The sequence below is a fragment of the Panthera tigris genome, chromosome C2 (assembly GCF_018350195.1).
Source record: "Panthera tigris isolate Pti1 chromosome C2, P.tigris_Pti1_mat1.1, whole genome shotgun sequence".
Classification (NCBI taxonomy): Eukaryota; Metazoa; Chordata; class Mammalia; order Carnivora; family Felidae; genus Panthera; species Panthera tigris.
The window spans coordinates 8,305,521-8,321,696 of NC_056668.1; the positions used below are offsets into that span (position 1 = coordinate 8,305,521).

General features: G+C 40.2%; 1 protein-coding gene across 8 annotated transcripts in view; it reads right to left on the bottom strand.

Annotated features, from left to right (window-relative positions):
- Positions 1-16,176, bottom strand: part of TTC3 (tetratricopeptide repeat domain 3) — a 127,229-nt gene that overhangs the window by 17,065 nt on the left and 93,988 nt on the right. For all 8 annotated transcript variants that reach the window (XM_042957015.1, XM_007090458.2, XM_042957017.1 and 5 more), the window contains 3 exons: positions 15,717-15,866; positions 5,068-5,207; positions 1,181-1,249 (listed from right to left, as the gene is read on the bottom strand). In XM_042957015.1, the coding sequence (XP_042812949.1) occupies positions 1,181-1,249; positions 5,068-5,207; positions 15,717-15,866 (359 nt within the window). The remainder of the gene's footprint in view (positions 1-1,180; positions 1,250-5,067; positions 5,208-15,716; positions 15,867-16,176) is intronic.

Genomic DNA, 16,176 nt, shown 5'->3' on the forward strand with positions numbered 1-16,176 from the left:
GCAGGTGGACTACAACGTATCTGGCTACAGAACATCCCTCATGCTTCCAGTCAGGAAATTCTATTTTGACACACATTATATGACAAAGAAATCATCCAAAGGAAAAAAGTGATCTCTACAAAGTAATCACGGCAATATGTGTATAAGGGCTTAAAAAAAAAAAGGCCATGAATCATGATGCGAATGGAAATGTCTATGCGAAACAATATTCAACGAAAAATGCAGAACACAACTGCTTCACTAATGAATATATTGACTACCCGTAGGTAAAAACATTATATCCATTAACAAAGCTTAAAACTTTTTATAGGTTCATAATAAAAATCTGTCATCTTTAATAAACTTAAAATTGTAGAACAACCACCATAATAAAGTTGAGATTGTTATCTTAAGTAACACAAAAGAAAAGTTTTAAAAACACATTTTTAGGGGCGCCTGGGTGGCTCAGTTGGTTAAGCATCTGACCCTTGATTTTGGCTCAGGTCATGATCTTGTTGTCCATGAGACTGAACCCCACGTCGGGCTCAGTGCAGAGTGAGGAGCCTATTGGGACTTTCTTTCTCTTTCTCTCTCTCCCCCTCTCCCTATCCCCCATCCCAACTCAGGAGCACGTGTGTTCTCTGTTAAAATAAATAAATAAACTTGAAAAATAAAATCTTAAAAAAAAATCCACATTTTTAGTTTCAGGAGACTTCAAAGGAAAAGAACAGTTAATCAACAATAATAAATTCAGGATTAAAAAAAAATTTTTTTTAATTGTTTATTTTTTGAGAGACACAGAGCATGAGTGGGGGAGGGGCAGAGAGCAGGAGACAGAATCTGAAGCAGGCTCCAGGCTCTGAGCCATCAGCACAGAGCCCGACTCAAGGCTCGAACCCATGAACTGCTGAAGTAGGACACCTAACTGACTGAGCCACCCAGGCACCCCGAATAACATTCAGGATTTTTATACTGACAATGTAAAATAAAAGTAGTAGGAACATCATAAAATAAAAATACTCAAAGAATAATTTTATTTAAACCTTAATTTAAAGAATAAAATAGAAACAGAAATAAAAGAGACACATAATTATTTAAAAGAAACAGACAAGCCACAATAGATTTAGAAGCCTAGTGTGGTGGTGCCTCTGGGTATTAAAAGTATAAGATAATAGTAAAAGCAAACATAAACTTAATTTGCCTGATTTCGAGGGACTGATCCAGAAGTAATTCATGTTCCTTATCCTTTCCATCATTTTTCTGGGTGTATCTATGGAAGAAAATCACCAAATTTTAATTAATTTTCAAGGATATTTAAAAACACAATCCCACATAGTAAATTCTACTTACTTTGATGCAAACATTTCTTGATTTTGTAAACTTCTACATTTTGATTTAATTTCTATTATCTTCTAAATAGGCAAAGAATCTGGGTCATTTTCCTTTTACACCTAAAGGACAGAAATCTTGTCTTCACCCTAGGTCATATGCTTGCAGTGTAGACAACACCTTATCTCCGTTCACTTCAAGGAGCACTTCCAGGTGATTCCACATGACCCAGAGGAGTATCGGTGTTGTCTATCATCATCAGTATAACCAGTGGCTCTCATTCAAAATGAAAACAGCCTTCTCATCTTTAAAATAGGACTTACAGGGGTGCCTGGGTGGCTCATTTGATTAAACATCCGACTTGCCGTTCGGGTCAAGATCTTGTAGTTCATGAGTTTGAGCCCTGTGTCAGGCTCTGCGCTGACAGCTCAGAACCTAGAGTCTGCTGTGGATTGTGTGTCTCCCTCTCTCTCTCTGCCCCTCCCCCACTTGCCCGAGCTCTCTCTCTCTCAAAAAGAAATACAGTCTAGTTAACACACACACATATCCAGTCTAACACCCTGCAAAACGAAGTGTATATATCTTTCTAAAACTTTTTAATTTTTAAAAAATGTTTACTTCTGAGACAGAAACACTGCACAAGTACGAGAGGGGCAGAGAGACAGGGAGATACAGAATCTGAAGGAGGCTCCAGGCTCTGAGCTCAGCACAGAGACTGATGCAGGGCTCAAACTCATGAACTGTGAGATCACCTGAACTGAAGCTGGACACCCAACTGACTGAGCCAGGCACCCCGAATTTTTTTTTAAAGCTTATTTTTGAGAGAGAGAGAGAGAATGAATGAACAAGTGGGGGAGGGGCAGAGAGAGGGAGACAAAGAATCCAAAGCAGGCTTCAGGCTCTGAGGTGTCAGCACAGAGCCCAACACAGGGCTCAAACTCATGAACTGGGAGAATGTGACTTGAGGCAAAGTCAGAGGCTTAACCTACTGAACCACCCACGTGCCCCAACCAACTTGAATTAAAATAATGACTAAAAAGTATCCCAGCAAGATCAAATTTCAAGGGTGGGTGCTTGGGGAGGGGATCTGCATATGAAAAGACCTGAACTGGCATGCCAGAATGTAAACCCAAGGTATTTTGATTACAAAACCATTTTCTTTTTAAATTTTAAAACTTCCTGCAAAACAGGAAGTACAGTTGGCCCTTGAACAACACAAGTCTGAACTGTGTAGTGCATATATACAGATTTTTTTTTGATACAGTATAATACTAAAAATGTACTTTCTCTTCTTTCTTTTCACTTAAAGTTTATTTTCGAGAGACAGAGAGTGCAAGTGGGGGAGGGGCAGAGAGCAAGAGAATCCCAAGCAGGTTCTGAGCTGTCAGCTCAGAGCCCGATGTGGGGCCCAAACTCAAAAACTGTGAGATCATGACCTGAGCCAAAATCAAGAGTCTGATGCTTAACCAACTGAACCACCTAGGTGCCCCTTCCTTATGACTTTCTTAGTAAATTTGTTTTCTCTAGTTTACCAAGAATTATGGCATATAATACATATACAAAATATGTGTTAATTGTGTTATCAGTGAGGCTTCCAGTTAACAGTAGGCTATTAGTAGCTAAGTTTTGGAGGAGTCAAAAGTTACATGTTGGGGGTCAGCACCCCTAAACCCCCACATTGTTCTAGGGTCAACTGCTTAATTATACAATTATTCTCCTGCTCAGAGTTTTGCTTCAAAACTTAAGACTACATAAAACTTTTAATATAAAAAGAGGCTTTACTTTAAAATCCAGATATAAAATTTAGATTTATATCATTTACAAAGTGCAAAAAGCCAAGCACATAAAGAAGCCTGTAGCTTATCTTTAAACTGGGACAGAAAAAAGGAAAACATGTATTAATAAAGTGGAAAAAATTAATAAAAACTTTATTCCTCAACAGAAATGGATTTTTATGCTAGCACACACAAAAAATTTTCTTATCATTATTAGCCTCGTTTATTTTGTCTAGCTTAACAGTAAATCTGAATTGAGCATACAAAAATCTATGTTAAATACAAATATTCCTGAATTTTTGAATAACTTAACTACTGACATGCTCAAATATTGAGAGGGATATGTGCCAAGACCCCCACTGGATGCCTGAAACCATGGACTGTAACAAACCCAGGTTTTTTCCTATATATACATACCTACGATAAAGTTCAAGTTATAAATTAGGCACAGTAAGAGATTAACAGCAATAACTAATAATAAATAAGAACAATTATACTGTAATGAATGTTATGTATGAGTGTGGTCTCTCTCTCAATGTATCTTATCTTACTACACTGTCCCCAGCCCTCCTTGATGATGTGAAATAACAAGATGCCTGTGTGATATGATGAGGTGAGGCGGGTGACACAGGCGGGTGACACAGCACTAGGCGACTACTGACCCTCCGACAATATGTCAGAAGGGGAATCATCTGAGCTTGACTGCTGCTGATCACAGGTAACTGAAACCGTGAAAAATGAACCTATGGATGGGGTGGGGGGTACTGTACAGAGCTTTGCAGACGTTATCATTTCCACACATGTGTTCTGATGGAACTACTCTGAGCCTACTCAAAATGACAAGACATAGGCGGTGTTTTATAGTTCATCATTCTTGGAAGGATTACCTAAAAACTGTCCAAATTTAATGCCAGCAAGACTCACGATGAAGTCGTCGATCCTATGGCATGGCAAATGGATGTCCCGAAAGGTAAGAATGGTAGTGTGGCCCCCGTGAACCATGCCTCCCCTTCTTCATGCCCTTAAATCTCCAGTAGGCCTGCCGCTTGCTTTTCACAACAGAATGTGGTGGAAGTAATGCTCTGATGGTTCTGAGCCTGAACCTTCAAGAGGCATGGCAGCTTCTGCTCCCGTACCCTTGGGAGCCCTTTGCCACCACATATGAAGCCTGGCTACCGTGTTGGAGACCACCTGGATAGACCATACCGATAAAAGTCACATGAAGAGGCTACATGGAAAGGGAGCAGCCGTGAAACTACACGGAGAGAAAAAGCCAGGACATCCCAGCATCCATCCCAGCTGAGCCCAGCCCCAGCCAATTCCCTGCCACGTGAAGACCAGCAGAACAGCCCAGCGGAACTCAGACCAGGTTCCAAGATCATGATCACATAAAATGGCTGTTAATGTAAGCCACCAAGTTTGAGTGTTTTGTTACACAGTGGTAGGTAACAATTAAGCTGAGGAATCATATGATATGTCACCAACTAGGGAAGAGAGGGGTTAGGAATGGATCACAGAGAATCTTAAACTTGGCCCATCTGACAACTGTATTACCTGTATGCATTACCAAATCCTTCATACCACAAGACCAAATTTTAGTAATTTAAAGGCTCAGGATGAAAGCAATTATAAATAATCATCACAGAATCTTAGTGCAGGAAAGAACCTTAGATCTAGACTAAGCCCCTCACTTTATAGACAAGGAAAAAATGGGGCAAAGGTAATGTTCACAGTAAGGGGTGGTGTCCCGACTAGAAGGAAGTCAGCTCTTTGCTCATTCATAGTCCCACTTGATTGGCAAACACGGTAGTTTTACGAAAAATTTCAGGTAAGTCCCCACAGAATGTTCTCTAAAATGAGATGAAAACAGTATTTAAATTTGTACTTTACCTGATATAGTCTGAAACTGAATATCAAAAATGTTAAAATAACAACAAAAAAGCCCCAATAATAAAAAATCATTGCCTTTCAATTGTTAACTTACGTTTCGTTGGGATTTAGAACCTTTTTCATTTTCTTCTTTAGTGCTTTTAGATTTTCTTGGATTTCTTTTTTCTCTTGTTGCCATTTTTTAATTTCCTTTTCCAAATCTTCAAGGAACCAATCTAATTCTGTCTTTGATATCTGAAAACATTTTTAGAAAGCACTTAAATAAACAGGAAGATTTACTTTAAAAAAAAAAAAAAAAGCCCCAAAGACCAGAATTGTGGTGGTGCATTAGTTCAATCAATAACTCCAGTTTAGCAGAGCACACTTAGGACCTGGGCTGAGCCTGGGATACAGAATCATATGACACACAGCCTTGGGCCTCACTTGTCCTCACCGAATCAGGCTGGGGGGAGGCTGTCAAACAAAAAGGCACAGAGGCATGATAGACTATCTGGTATTTGGGAAGGGCTTCTTAAAAACAGTGATTTCTGATTTCTGTCTTTAAAGAGGAGATGCCATGTGGAGAGTAGATCCCAAACAGTAGGAATAGTGAGGCAGAAGGATAAAAGAGTAAGACACGTACAAATGAAAGCAAGAGGCACTACGTGGCTGGAGTACGAGGTGGACATATGGAAGGCAGGGCAGGGAGAATGGTACCCGAGATGACTTGGGTTCAAATTATAAAGGGGCTTGTGAGTAATGCTAAGGAGGGTGGACTTTAGCCGGTAGATAACACGGAGCCAGTGAAGACTCTTAAGCAAGGTAGTGAGATGAGTAGATTCTGGTTTTAGAAAAATAAGCGAAAGACGCAGAGATGGATTAAGAATGGGTAAGAGGGAAAAAAAAACAACCAAAAAAGAATAGGTAAGAGGCCATGTGAAAGTGGTAGACCAAATCAGTGGCCTTCATATTTTCTTGACTGTGACCCCAAACAACAGATACATTTTAATAACAATCCATACCGTATGTATATATGCACACACACACAAACTGAAAGAGAACTGCCCTTTCGGAGATGCTTTCTGATATTTTTAATCTATTCAATTATTGAAAACAATTCCAGTCACCACCATTAAACTGATTTCATAGCCCATTATTATAACCCTTAATGTTAAAAACTACGTTAGACGAAGGTAGAATTTCTTAAAAATTTCACTGTAATAGTCCAAGTGAGAGACAATAAGGATTATGGTAGGGATGATAAAAAGAAATAAATGAAATTTTAAAAGAAGAGGACAGATAAGACCATATGTCTAAGTGGGATATAAGACCTAAAGCAGAAGTTGTGACCTAAAGAAGAGTTACGGGCACCTGGGTGGCACAGTTGGTTAAGTGGCCAACTTTGGCTCAGGCCACAATCTCAGAGTCTGTGAGTTCGAGCCCCACGTTGGGCTCTGTGCTGACAGCTCAGAGCCTGGAGCCTGATTGAGATTCTGTGTCTTCCTCTCTCTCTGCCCCTCCCTCACTCATGCTCTGTCTCTCTCTCAAAAATAAACATTTAAAAAAATTGAAAAAAAAAATAAGTTGACAGAGTTAAAGATAGGTTTCTACCTTTGATGAACAGTTAAAAATCCCATTAACAAAAAAGAGCACAGAAGATGTACTAGGCTAGGAAGCATGAAAACAGACACATTAACCTAGATATGGATGTTTAAATAAATCTGTGAATAAATATGTGAGAACCCCATAATATTGACCCTGTAGTCATTTTTAAAAATCTTTTTACTTTTGAGTGAGAGAGAAAGAGGGAGTGCGAGTGAGCAGGGGAGAGGGATAGAGTGGGGGAGAGAGAGAATCTTAAGCAGGCTCCACACTCAGTGTGGAGTCTGACAGGGGGCTCGATCTCAGGACCCTGAGCTGGAAACTTAACCGACTGAGCCACCCAGGCACCCCAGGCCCTGCAGTCAGTTTGATGGGACAGAGCAGAAATTTCTAAGCGTTTGACAAAGACTAGAAATCAAAGGAATAAAAATACTGAATTCAAACAGCTTTTCAACATAACCATTTAGAAAGAAACAACATTCTTCTGAGTCTTATTTGTCTATACAACAGACACTTCTATTCTAACAGGCTGTTCTAGCACAAGAACAGCACACAATCAAGTCAGGTATGCTTTGTTCCCCAAAACAGCCTTTCCCAATATGGGCAAGTCCCACCCTATTCCAAATCCGCTGACCACTTGGTTGGTTGTAACCTGGAATGCATTTCCCCATGAAAAGCCATGTTAGAAATGTCAGTTAAATGTCCACCAGTTCGTTCCAGGATGCACCTGGTTATACTGTGAACTGGATGCAAGGAGGTCTACAGGGTTCAGAGGGCAAGTCCTCAGACCATGAGAGTCTATTTATAGAAGACACGGTCTTATCCTGGGTGCTGGGAGCAGAGACGTGGTGCAGGGAAGGCAAAGGGGAAAGTGCAGAATCTCCCCTGAAACCTGCTCGAAAGAGTCCTGTCTGTAGTAGCCTCCGCCTTCCTTCTTGACATTCGTTCCATCCTCCAAGGACCCTTCTGCAAAACCCTCAAGTTTCACTGGACCCCTGATTTAAGCGCCCCTGACAGAGGGTATGTCAGCCTCCTAAGCACATACTTCAAACACCCTTTCCTTTCCTTCAGGTCTCTCAGCACTCAGAGCCCCTCACCGCACTCGGGGATTCTGAAGAACCCCTTCAGCTCGCCTAGAAGTGTTCACACTTCACTCTCTAGCCTAAATGACTCTCACCTAGAGGCGGTCTACAAACATGCTTTATCTGGCAAGTTCAATGGTTTCTCCTTGCTTTTTAATGTTTGTTTGTTTGTTTAATGTTTGTTTATTTTTGAGAGAGAGAGAGAGAGAGAATGAGCAGGGGAGGGACAGAGAAAGGGAGACAGAGAATCTAAAGCAGGCTCCAGTCTCCTAACCATCAGCACAGAGCCTGACACGGGGCTCAAACTCACAAACTGTGAGATCGTGACTTGAGACGAAGTCGGATGCTTAACCGACTGAGCCACCCAGGTGCTCCCAGGCTTTACTTTTACAAATGCTTCACATCTATTATCAAACTTCATCTTTCCTAACAGCCTGTGGGTAGCCGAGCGGGCAAGGCTGACTTTTTTATGGATAAGAAAATGGGAGGCGGAAGGGGTGCCTGGGTGGCTCAGTCGGTTAAGCGTCCAATGGTTTGTGGGACTGAGCCCTGAGTCGGGCTCTGTGCTGGCAACATGGAACCTGCATGGGATTCTGTCTCCTTCTCTGCCCCTCCCCCGCATGCTCTCTCAAAATAAATAATAAAAAAGACAAAATAAAAAGAATGCTAAGTAGGTAAAGAAAACAAAATAAAAAGATAAAAACGGTAATACAGAACCAGAAGTGAGAGTAATATAAAAGTAAATGGCATGAGGCGTTAGCCATTCTTTAGAAAGAGCATTAAAACTTTTCTGGTAGACAAAATCCGAGGAAACAGAGTGAGCTATACCCACAAAATAAAAACAAGTTTGCTGCACAAAGAAGCCCAGGTAGTGAAAGCAGAGCGAAACAACTTCTTAGGGCCTCATAAAGAGGACGCTGCAGAAAAGTCCCGAAAGACCAGCAGAGCCTGCTTATACTGAAGGGAGCATCCAATACATTTTGTCAGATGAAACAATGGATAATATCCTCAACCACATATTAGCAAATATTCAAGCAACAATCTTCACGGAAGTGCAGGCCTGATGTTCTCTGATGTAGGCAGACACAGAATATGCAGCCACAATTCACTAAACCCAGTTAACCCAGTTCTTTGGTGCTCAAATGCACATTGTTTGATAACATCAGCAGAACTATTCTGTACATTGAGATTCAAAGATGACAACAGTTTAAGGGTGCCTGGGTGGCTCAGTTGGTTGGGTGGCCGACTACAGCTCAGATCATGATCTCACAGTCTGTGAGTTCGAGCCCTGCATCGGGCTCTGTGCTGACAGCACAGAGCCTGGAGCCTGCTTCTGATTCTGTGTCTCCCTCTCTCTGCCCCTTCCCTGCTTGCTCTCTGTCTCTCTCTCTCTCTCAAAAATAAACATTAAAAAAAAAATTAAAAGATGGCAACAGTTTGGTGGGGGAAGTATGCATAAATGATAATTACTACACCACACACAAAAATTAACTCAAAATGGTCATAGACCTAAATGGAGGAGCTAAAATTATACAACTCTTAGAAGAAAATACAGAAGTAAATCTTGATGACCCTAGATTACGAGGTTTCTAAAATAGGACATCAAAAATAAACAACAAAAGAAAAAAGTGGACGATACTGAAATAAAAAACTGTGCTGCAAATCATGCCATCAGGAAGCTGAAATGACAACCCGCAAAATGGAGATCGGACAAATATATTTTCAAGTATGGAAGATGGGAGAAAATATTTAGAAGTCATATATTTAACTAGCAATTTGCACCCAGATTAAACATATGAAATGCTTAAGACAAATAATCCAATTAATAAACAGACAAAAAATTGGACAGACATTTCTCCAAAGAAGATATATAAATAGACAATAAGCACATGAAAAGATGCTCCACACCACTGGCCTTTAGGGAAATGCAGATCAAAAGCACAATGAGAAATGACTTCATACCCATTAGGATGGCTACAATCAAAAAGATGGTTGATACTAAGCATTAATGAGAATGTGGAGAAGCTGGAATGCTCTACTCGTGGGGATGTTAGCTTCTACAACTATTTTCGAACAGTCTGGCAGTTTCTCAAGCAGTTAAATATGGAGTCAGTGTATGACCCAGCAGTTCTGCTCCTAAGCATATTCCCTCAAGAAATGAAAACATATGGTGGTGCCTGGGTGTCTCAGTTGGTTAAGTGTCTGGCTCTTGGTTTCGGCTCAGGTCATGATCTCACGGTTCGTGAGTTTGAGCCCCGCGTTAGGCTCCGTGCTGACAGTGCAGACCCTGCTTGGAATGCTCTCTCTCCCTCTCAAAATAAATAAATAAACTTAAAAAAAAAAAAAAAAGAAATGAAAACATATGCCCACAGATATTCATGGCAGATATTCACAGCAGCATTATTCATACAGTCGAAAAGTAGAAAAAAAACCCCCATCAACTGATGAGTGGATAAATAAAATGTGGCACTGCCATTCAATAGAATATTACTCAGCAGTAAAATGGAATGAAGTACTGACATGTGTTACATGGGTGGATGTACATGGATGTACCTTGAAAACATTATGCTAAGTAAAAGCAAGCAGTCACAAAAGACCACACAGAGTGTGACTCCACTTATATAAAATGCCCAGAATAGGCAGATCCATACAGTATATGAGTGGTTGCCTAGGACGGTGGGAGGGAGGAGAATGGAGAGTTACTGACAGTGGGTATGAGATTTCTTCTGAAGGTGATGAAAACGTTCTGAACTTAGACTGTGGTGATGGCTGTGCAACTGTGTACGTGTACCACAAACACAGAACTGTATACTTTAAATGGGTGAGTTTTATGGTAAATGAATTATATCTCAACAAAAATGTTAACAAAAATAGTCACTGGATAATATAGTGAGGTATTTATTATTACCATTGCATTAATAAGGACCTTGAACCAAAGCTGAGGTTACCATCAGCAACTGCTCCCTTAAGAAAGTGATGCCTGAGCTAGGTGGACCCAAAAAATGAGAAGTGAGCCAGGCTTGGAGAGAAAGAAGGCCACTTGAGGCAGAAGAAACAGTGCTAGGAAAAGAGCCAAAAGTGAAAAAAATCACAGGACAAATGCTATCCAGTAAGTATAGAGGATAATGCAGAGAACTAACTAGTAAAGGAGAAGGTGGATGATGGAGGGTTGGCACCAATCATGGAAGGGTTTTTAAACTCTTGGTTAACTACTGAATGTTAGTGAATTTTGGTGCTGACCTACTATGGCAGAGGGATAGCATTCACAGTCCCATCCTTATCTACACCCTTTGTCATGGGGCCATCCAGGTTCCTTCCATAAAGAGCAGTCTCTTTTCTCTACCCCTGAATCTGGACTGGCTATGTGACTTGCTTTATCTAATGGGATGTTAGCAGACCTGACGTCAGCAGAGGCCTGAAAATTTCTTGTGTGACCATCCCTGCTTGTCCTTGCACTTACTGGAAGAAGAAAGACACATAGAGCAGAGCTGGTTGCCCCAATCATCCCAGCTGAGGCCATTCTAGATCATTCCATAGCCAGGTGACCCCACGTATATGAGCAAGTAAGCCAAGAACAACAGAACTTCAGCTGATCCAAAGGTGAAACAGTCCAGCCCAGCCTAACTGGGATAAACCAATCCACAGACTCACACACTTACCATTTACTATTATAGGTCACTAAGGTTTTGTGGGTGGTGGTTAGTCAGCATTATTATGGCAGCAATTAACTGACACATCCATACTGCTTGTGAAGTGCTGAGAAATATTTTTCAAACGGTTATGGAACGGACATTCTCTTAGGGGAGGACAAAAGCAAGGGATCTAGAGCTTGACACTTACTAACTGTTCTGCCACTTAGTACTGGTATGACTTTCAGCAAGTTGCATTAGCTGCTCCTGCCTCCATATCCTAACAGTAAAATGGAGAAAATGCTAGTGTACTATGTAACATTAGTATATTATGATTGTTTGAGATTAAATAATCCATGTAAAAAATTTACAATTGAGTCTGGCACATAATGAGCTACATAAAGGTTAGATCATAAACGCTGAACTCAGGGTGCCTACATGGTTCAGTTAGTTAAGCGTCTGACTCTTGATCTCGGCTCAGGTCATGATCTCACGATTCGTGGGATCAAATCCCACGTCAGACTTCATGCTGACAGAGCAGAGCCTGCTTGGGATTCTTTCCCTCTCTCTCTGCCCCTCCCCTGCTTACTTCCCCCCAAAGTAAATAAACTTAAAAAAAAAAAAAAAAAAAAAGGCCGAGGGGCACCTGGGTGGCTCAGTCGGTTAAGTGTGTCCGACTGTCGATTTTAGCTCAGGTCACGATCCCATGGTTTGTGGGATCAAGCCCCATTCAGGCAGCATGCTGACAGTGAGGAGCCTGCTTGTGCTCTCGCTCTCTCTCTCAAAATAAATAAATAAACTTAAAAAAAAAAAGGCTGAAGTTGGCAAAGGTCATGACTGAACGAACAGGAGAACCCCACCTCTACACAGATGTGGGCTGAGGAATTTTTGGCAGGCAGGGCCCAAGATTCTGTTTTGATGTAAAAATAGGACAAAGTTTTAAAATTCTACTCCATTAACGTATTCTAGGTCAAAATTATTTTGATTATGTTTTAAGAGCCAAAGTCAACTTAAATACCCATCTTAGCTATATGAAAATCTCATTAAAGTACCTTAAGAACAGGGGAGACGAGCAATGATTGCTTAATGGGTACAACAGGGTTTCTTTTTGGCGTTATGACAATGGTTCTGGAATTAGATAGTGTTAATGGTCATATAACATTGTGAGTATACTGAAAACCACTGAATTACATACTTTGTAATGAATAAAATGATGAATTTTATCTTAATAAATTAAAAAGAACATAAACCCGTGAGCAATACTGCAGTCAGTTATGATCTGCCAACTGCAAGTCAGAGGTAAAACCAACAGGAGATTCTGGCTTTAGAACAGGTATTTTCCTCCGACATAACAGATAACCGGCCTAAATAACTATTAAGGCCATCCTAGCTCATGATAATAAAACCCCATCAGCTATATACAATAGCTAGCTCAGATTTTTATTGATGCTTTTTATATGCCAAGCACTCTTTAACTGTTTTGTAAACAATTTTTCTCAGTAGGGGCATGAGCGGCATTTTGGGTGGGACAACTCTTCCTTCTAACTATACTTAGTATCTCTGGACAACCCACCCTCGTCCAACCACCCCTGTGAGTCCTCAAAAACCTACGAAGTACAGATTGTATTACTAACGAGGAAGCTGAGGGTCAAAGAGGTTAAGTAAACTAAGGTAACAGAGGTATCAGATGGTAGTGCTGGAGTTCAACCTATGCAGCCTTCCTGATGCCTGAGCTCGGAAACGTGATTTGCTATCGCTTGTCTAGAGTGCAAAGGGTGGTTGTACCTAGTATGTGGTATCAACCAACTTTCAAGTAGAAGTATTAGCTGATGACCTCAGTGATCTAAAGAGTCCAAGACCATGGGAAAGATCAATAAAAGCCACACATTTCTTTTTATGTTTATAAAAGATTTCTCCACAAGCTAATTATGAACACAATCATGATTAATAAAGAAATGGCCACAGCTACATCGCATCGGCTCCTGTATAGACAACAACCTAAAAACTCAGATGAGCAATTTATTCTGACAGGACACGGGCCTACATTTTACATGGGAAATCTAACAACCCAACAGGCCTAAAACTGGGGGACTAAATAATGGCTTTTTTAAAAAACAGACCGACTACACTCTTAGGACCCCCCCCCCACTTGAAAGCAGACCTGAGCCTCAGTGAAGTTAAAAAAGCACATTAAAAGCCCAGTCCCAGTCAGAGCTGCGGCTCCCTAGCAGCCCTCCACCCGAGGTGACTGAGTCACTGTGAATTTCTTGGTCAAGTATAGAAAGAAAGGAAGATGCCTTGAGAAACTGCACAAATGCAGGACCCAGTCAGACCAGCAGTTTATAAAGCTGGACAAGCCTCTGCCAGAGAGAAGCAAAGCTCGCTCACCGGAAGCCCAAGTGGCAGAGTCTGAAAATCTGCTCTCATCACTTAATCAGGTGGCCATAAGCATTCTCCTATGGATTTAGTAAAACTGAATTTTACTGAGGTAATAGAAAGCTTATAAAAATATTTTATTTTGTTAAGCCCCCAGACAGCCTACTCAAATTAGTGTTCTATGAGTGACTACTGTGCAGGGTTTTATTTTTGCTCCTTTTCTCCTCTCCCAATCAGAAGATCTCATTCAACCAGGCAACTGACCAGAAAGTCTGGTTTCTTCAATTGCTCTCACCCTTCAAATCTCCCCTGTCTCACCCCAAGTGAAGACAAGTTATAACAGGAACGTGGTAACCATTACAACAGCAGTATTTTAACAGCTACCTTTACAAACTGACCCTTTTGTTCTGGGTGTGCTTAAATACCGATAATACCCTGATTAAAATCCCACTAAGCTAATTTTCTTCTATTTAATATGCTACCACAGTTACTGATCCAGACTGCTGGAACAAATTCTTACCTTTTTTGTGTTTAATTGAAGTATACTTGACATACCATGTTGAATTTGTTTCAGGTGTGTAAGACAGTGAATTGACAATTCTAAAAATTAGGCAATGCTTACCACGATAAGTGTAAATCCTTCCTTTCTTAAATTAACTAACATCCACTTGTTATGCCTGTACAGAAGACCTCAGGTTTTAAAAAGAAACACGCTAAGATTCCTTTACATCTATAATTCATTTCCCCACCAATTCAGTGTGCCTTGCCACTAATTAATTCCAATAGCCAGTTACCTGTAACTGTAATCCATCTTAGCTGATGGAATTCAAGGTCAATTCAAGATGGTCTAGGTGATTTTGCAGATCGAATATGCCTAAGCTTCATGTGTCAGTCTTACATTTCCTTCAGAGTAAGGTGATGACAATAGTAGTAGTAATAACAGTGGCAGAGGCAATACTTACAGAGCCCTTACACAATACACAGCTGTAAGTACTTTACAAGTATTAATCTACCCCTGTGAAATGGGAGCTATTGTCACCCAAAATTTCCAGATACGAAACTAAAGCACAAAGAAGTTAAGTGACTTGCCCAAGATGAGAACTGGTACGGAATCAAGCTTGAATCTGAACCCAGTTGGTCGGACCCCAAGGCTCACACTATGAATCACTAATGCTACACTGCCTCTCAATATAAACAAGGATTAACTTAGAACTTAGTCACCAGAAAAATTAAAACTAGAACTACCCTACAACCCAGCAATTACACTACAGGTGTTTATCCAACGGATACAGGTGTGCTGTTTCAAAGGGACACATGCACCCCAGTGTTTATAGCAGCACTATTAACAACAGCCAAAGCATGGAAAAAGCCCAAATGTCCATCAATGGATGGATGGATGAAGATGTAAGATATATATATATATATGGAATATTACTTGACAATCAAAAAGAATGCAATCTTGCCACTTGCGACTAAGTGGATGGAACTAGAGGGTATTATGCTAAGTGAAATTAGTCAGAGAAAGACAAATATCATAGGACTTCGCTGATATGAAGACTTTAAGAGACAAAACAGATGAACCTAAGGGAAGTGAAGCAAAAATAATAAAAAATAGGGAGGGGAACAAAACATAAGAGACTCTTGAATATGGAGAACAAACAGAGGGTTACTGGAGGGGCTGTGGGAGGGGGGATGGGCTAAATGGGTAAAGGGCTTTAAGGAATCTACTCCTGAAATCATTGTTGCACCATATGCTAACTTGGATGTAAATTAAAAAACAAACAAACAAAAATCTCAGTCACCAGAAAACAGATTTATTAAAGAAGCAACTGAGTATAAATAAACGAAAACCCAGATTCACAGCCCTTTTCTTACAAGGCAACATATAGCAGAAGTTCTAAAACACTGCAAAAACACTGCTACTTTAATGTCATACAGAAATTTAAAAAAGCATTATTAAGAAAAAATCCGTTGTTCAGCCAACAATGCTGCTGACTCAGCTAACTGAGGCTACTAAAGTACAGACCTCCTGATCATGCCACATGCTACTAAAGAGAAGTTTCGGACAGAATTACCTTGTTTTCTTCTGAGTTCCTTTTCAACTTTTCTTCCATGTCCTTGGTCTCTTCCGAGACCTTGAGTTTAATCTGCTCATAATTTTCACATGCTTCCTTAAGCTGCTCTTGTAAAACCTGGTACTCCTTCTCAATCTGTGAAAGATCTCCCTAAAAGTTACAAAATTATCTGTTAAAATAGTTTAAAATACCCTTTTCTCATCTTGTTCCAAACAGTCTCTTAAAATAAACAGAAGAGAAAAAGAGGCAGATGAAAATTTACAAGGGAAATGTCATGATAATTCAAGAATTAAAACCTCCTAAACAGTGGTTAGCAAAGCCAACTCTTTTTAAAGTACAATTATTCATATTACTGTAACTCATAATGAAACATTTCAATCTGTCCTATAATTAGTTCTGAATATTTGTCTTAAAAGGGTTCAGTATTACTAAATCAATAGTGTGATGTGAATATCATTCT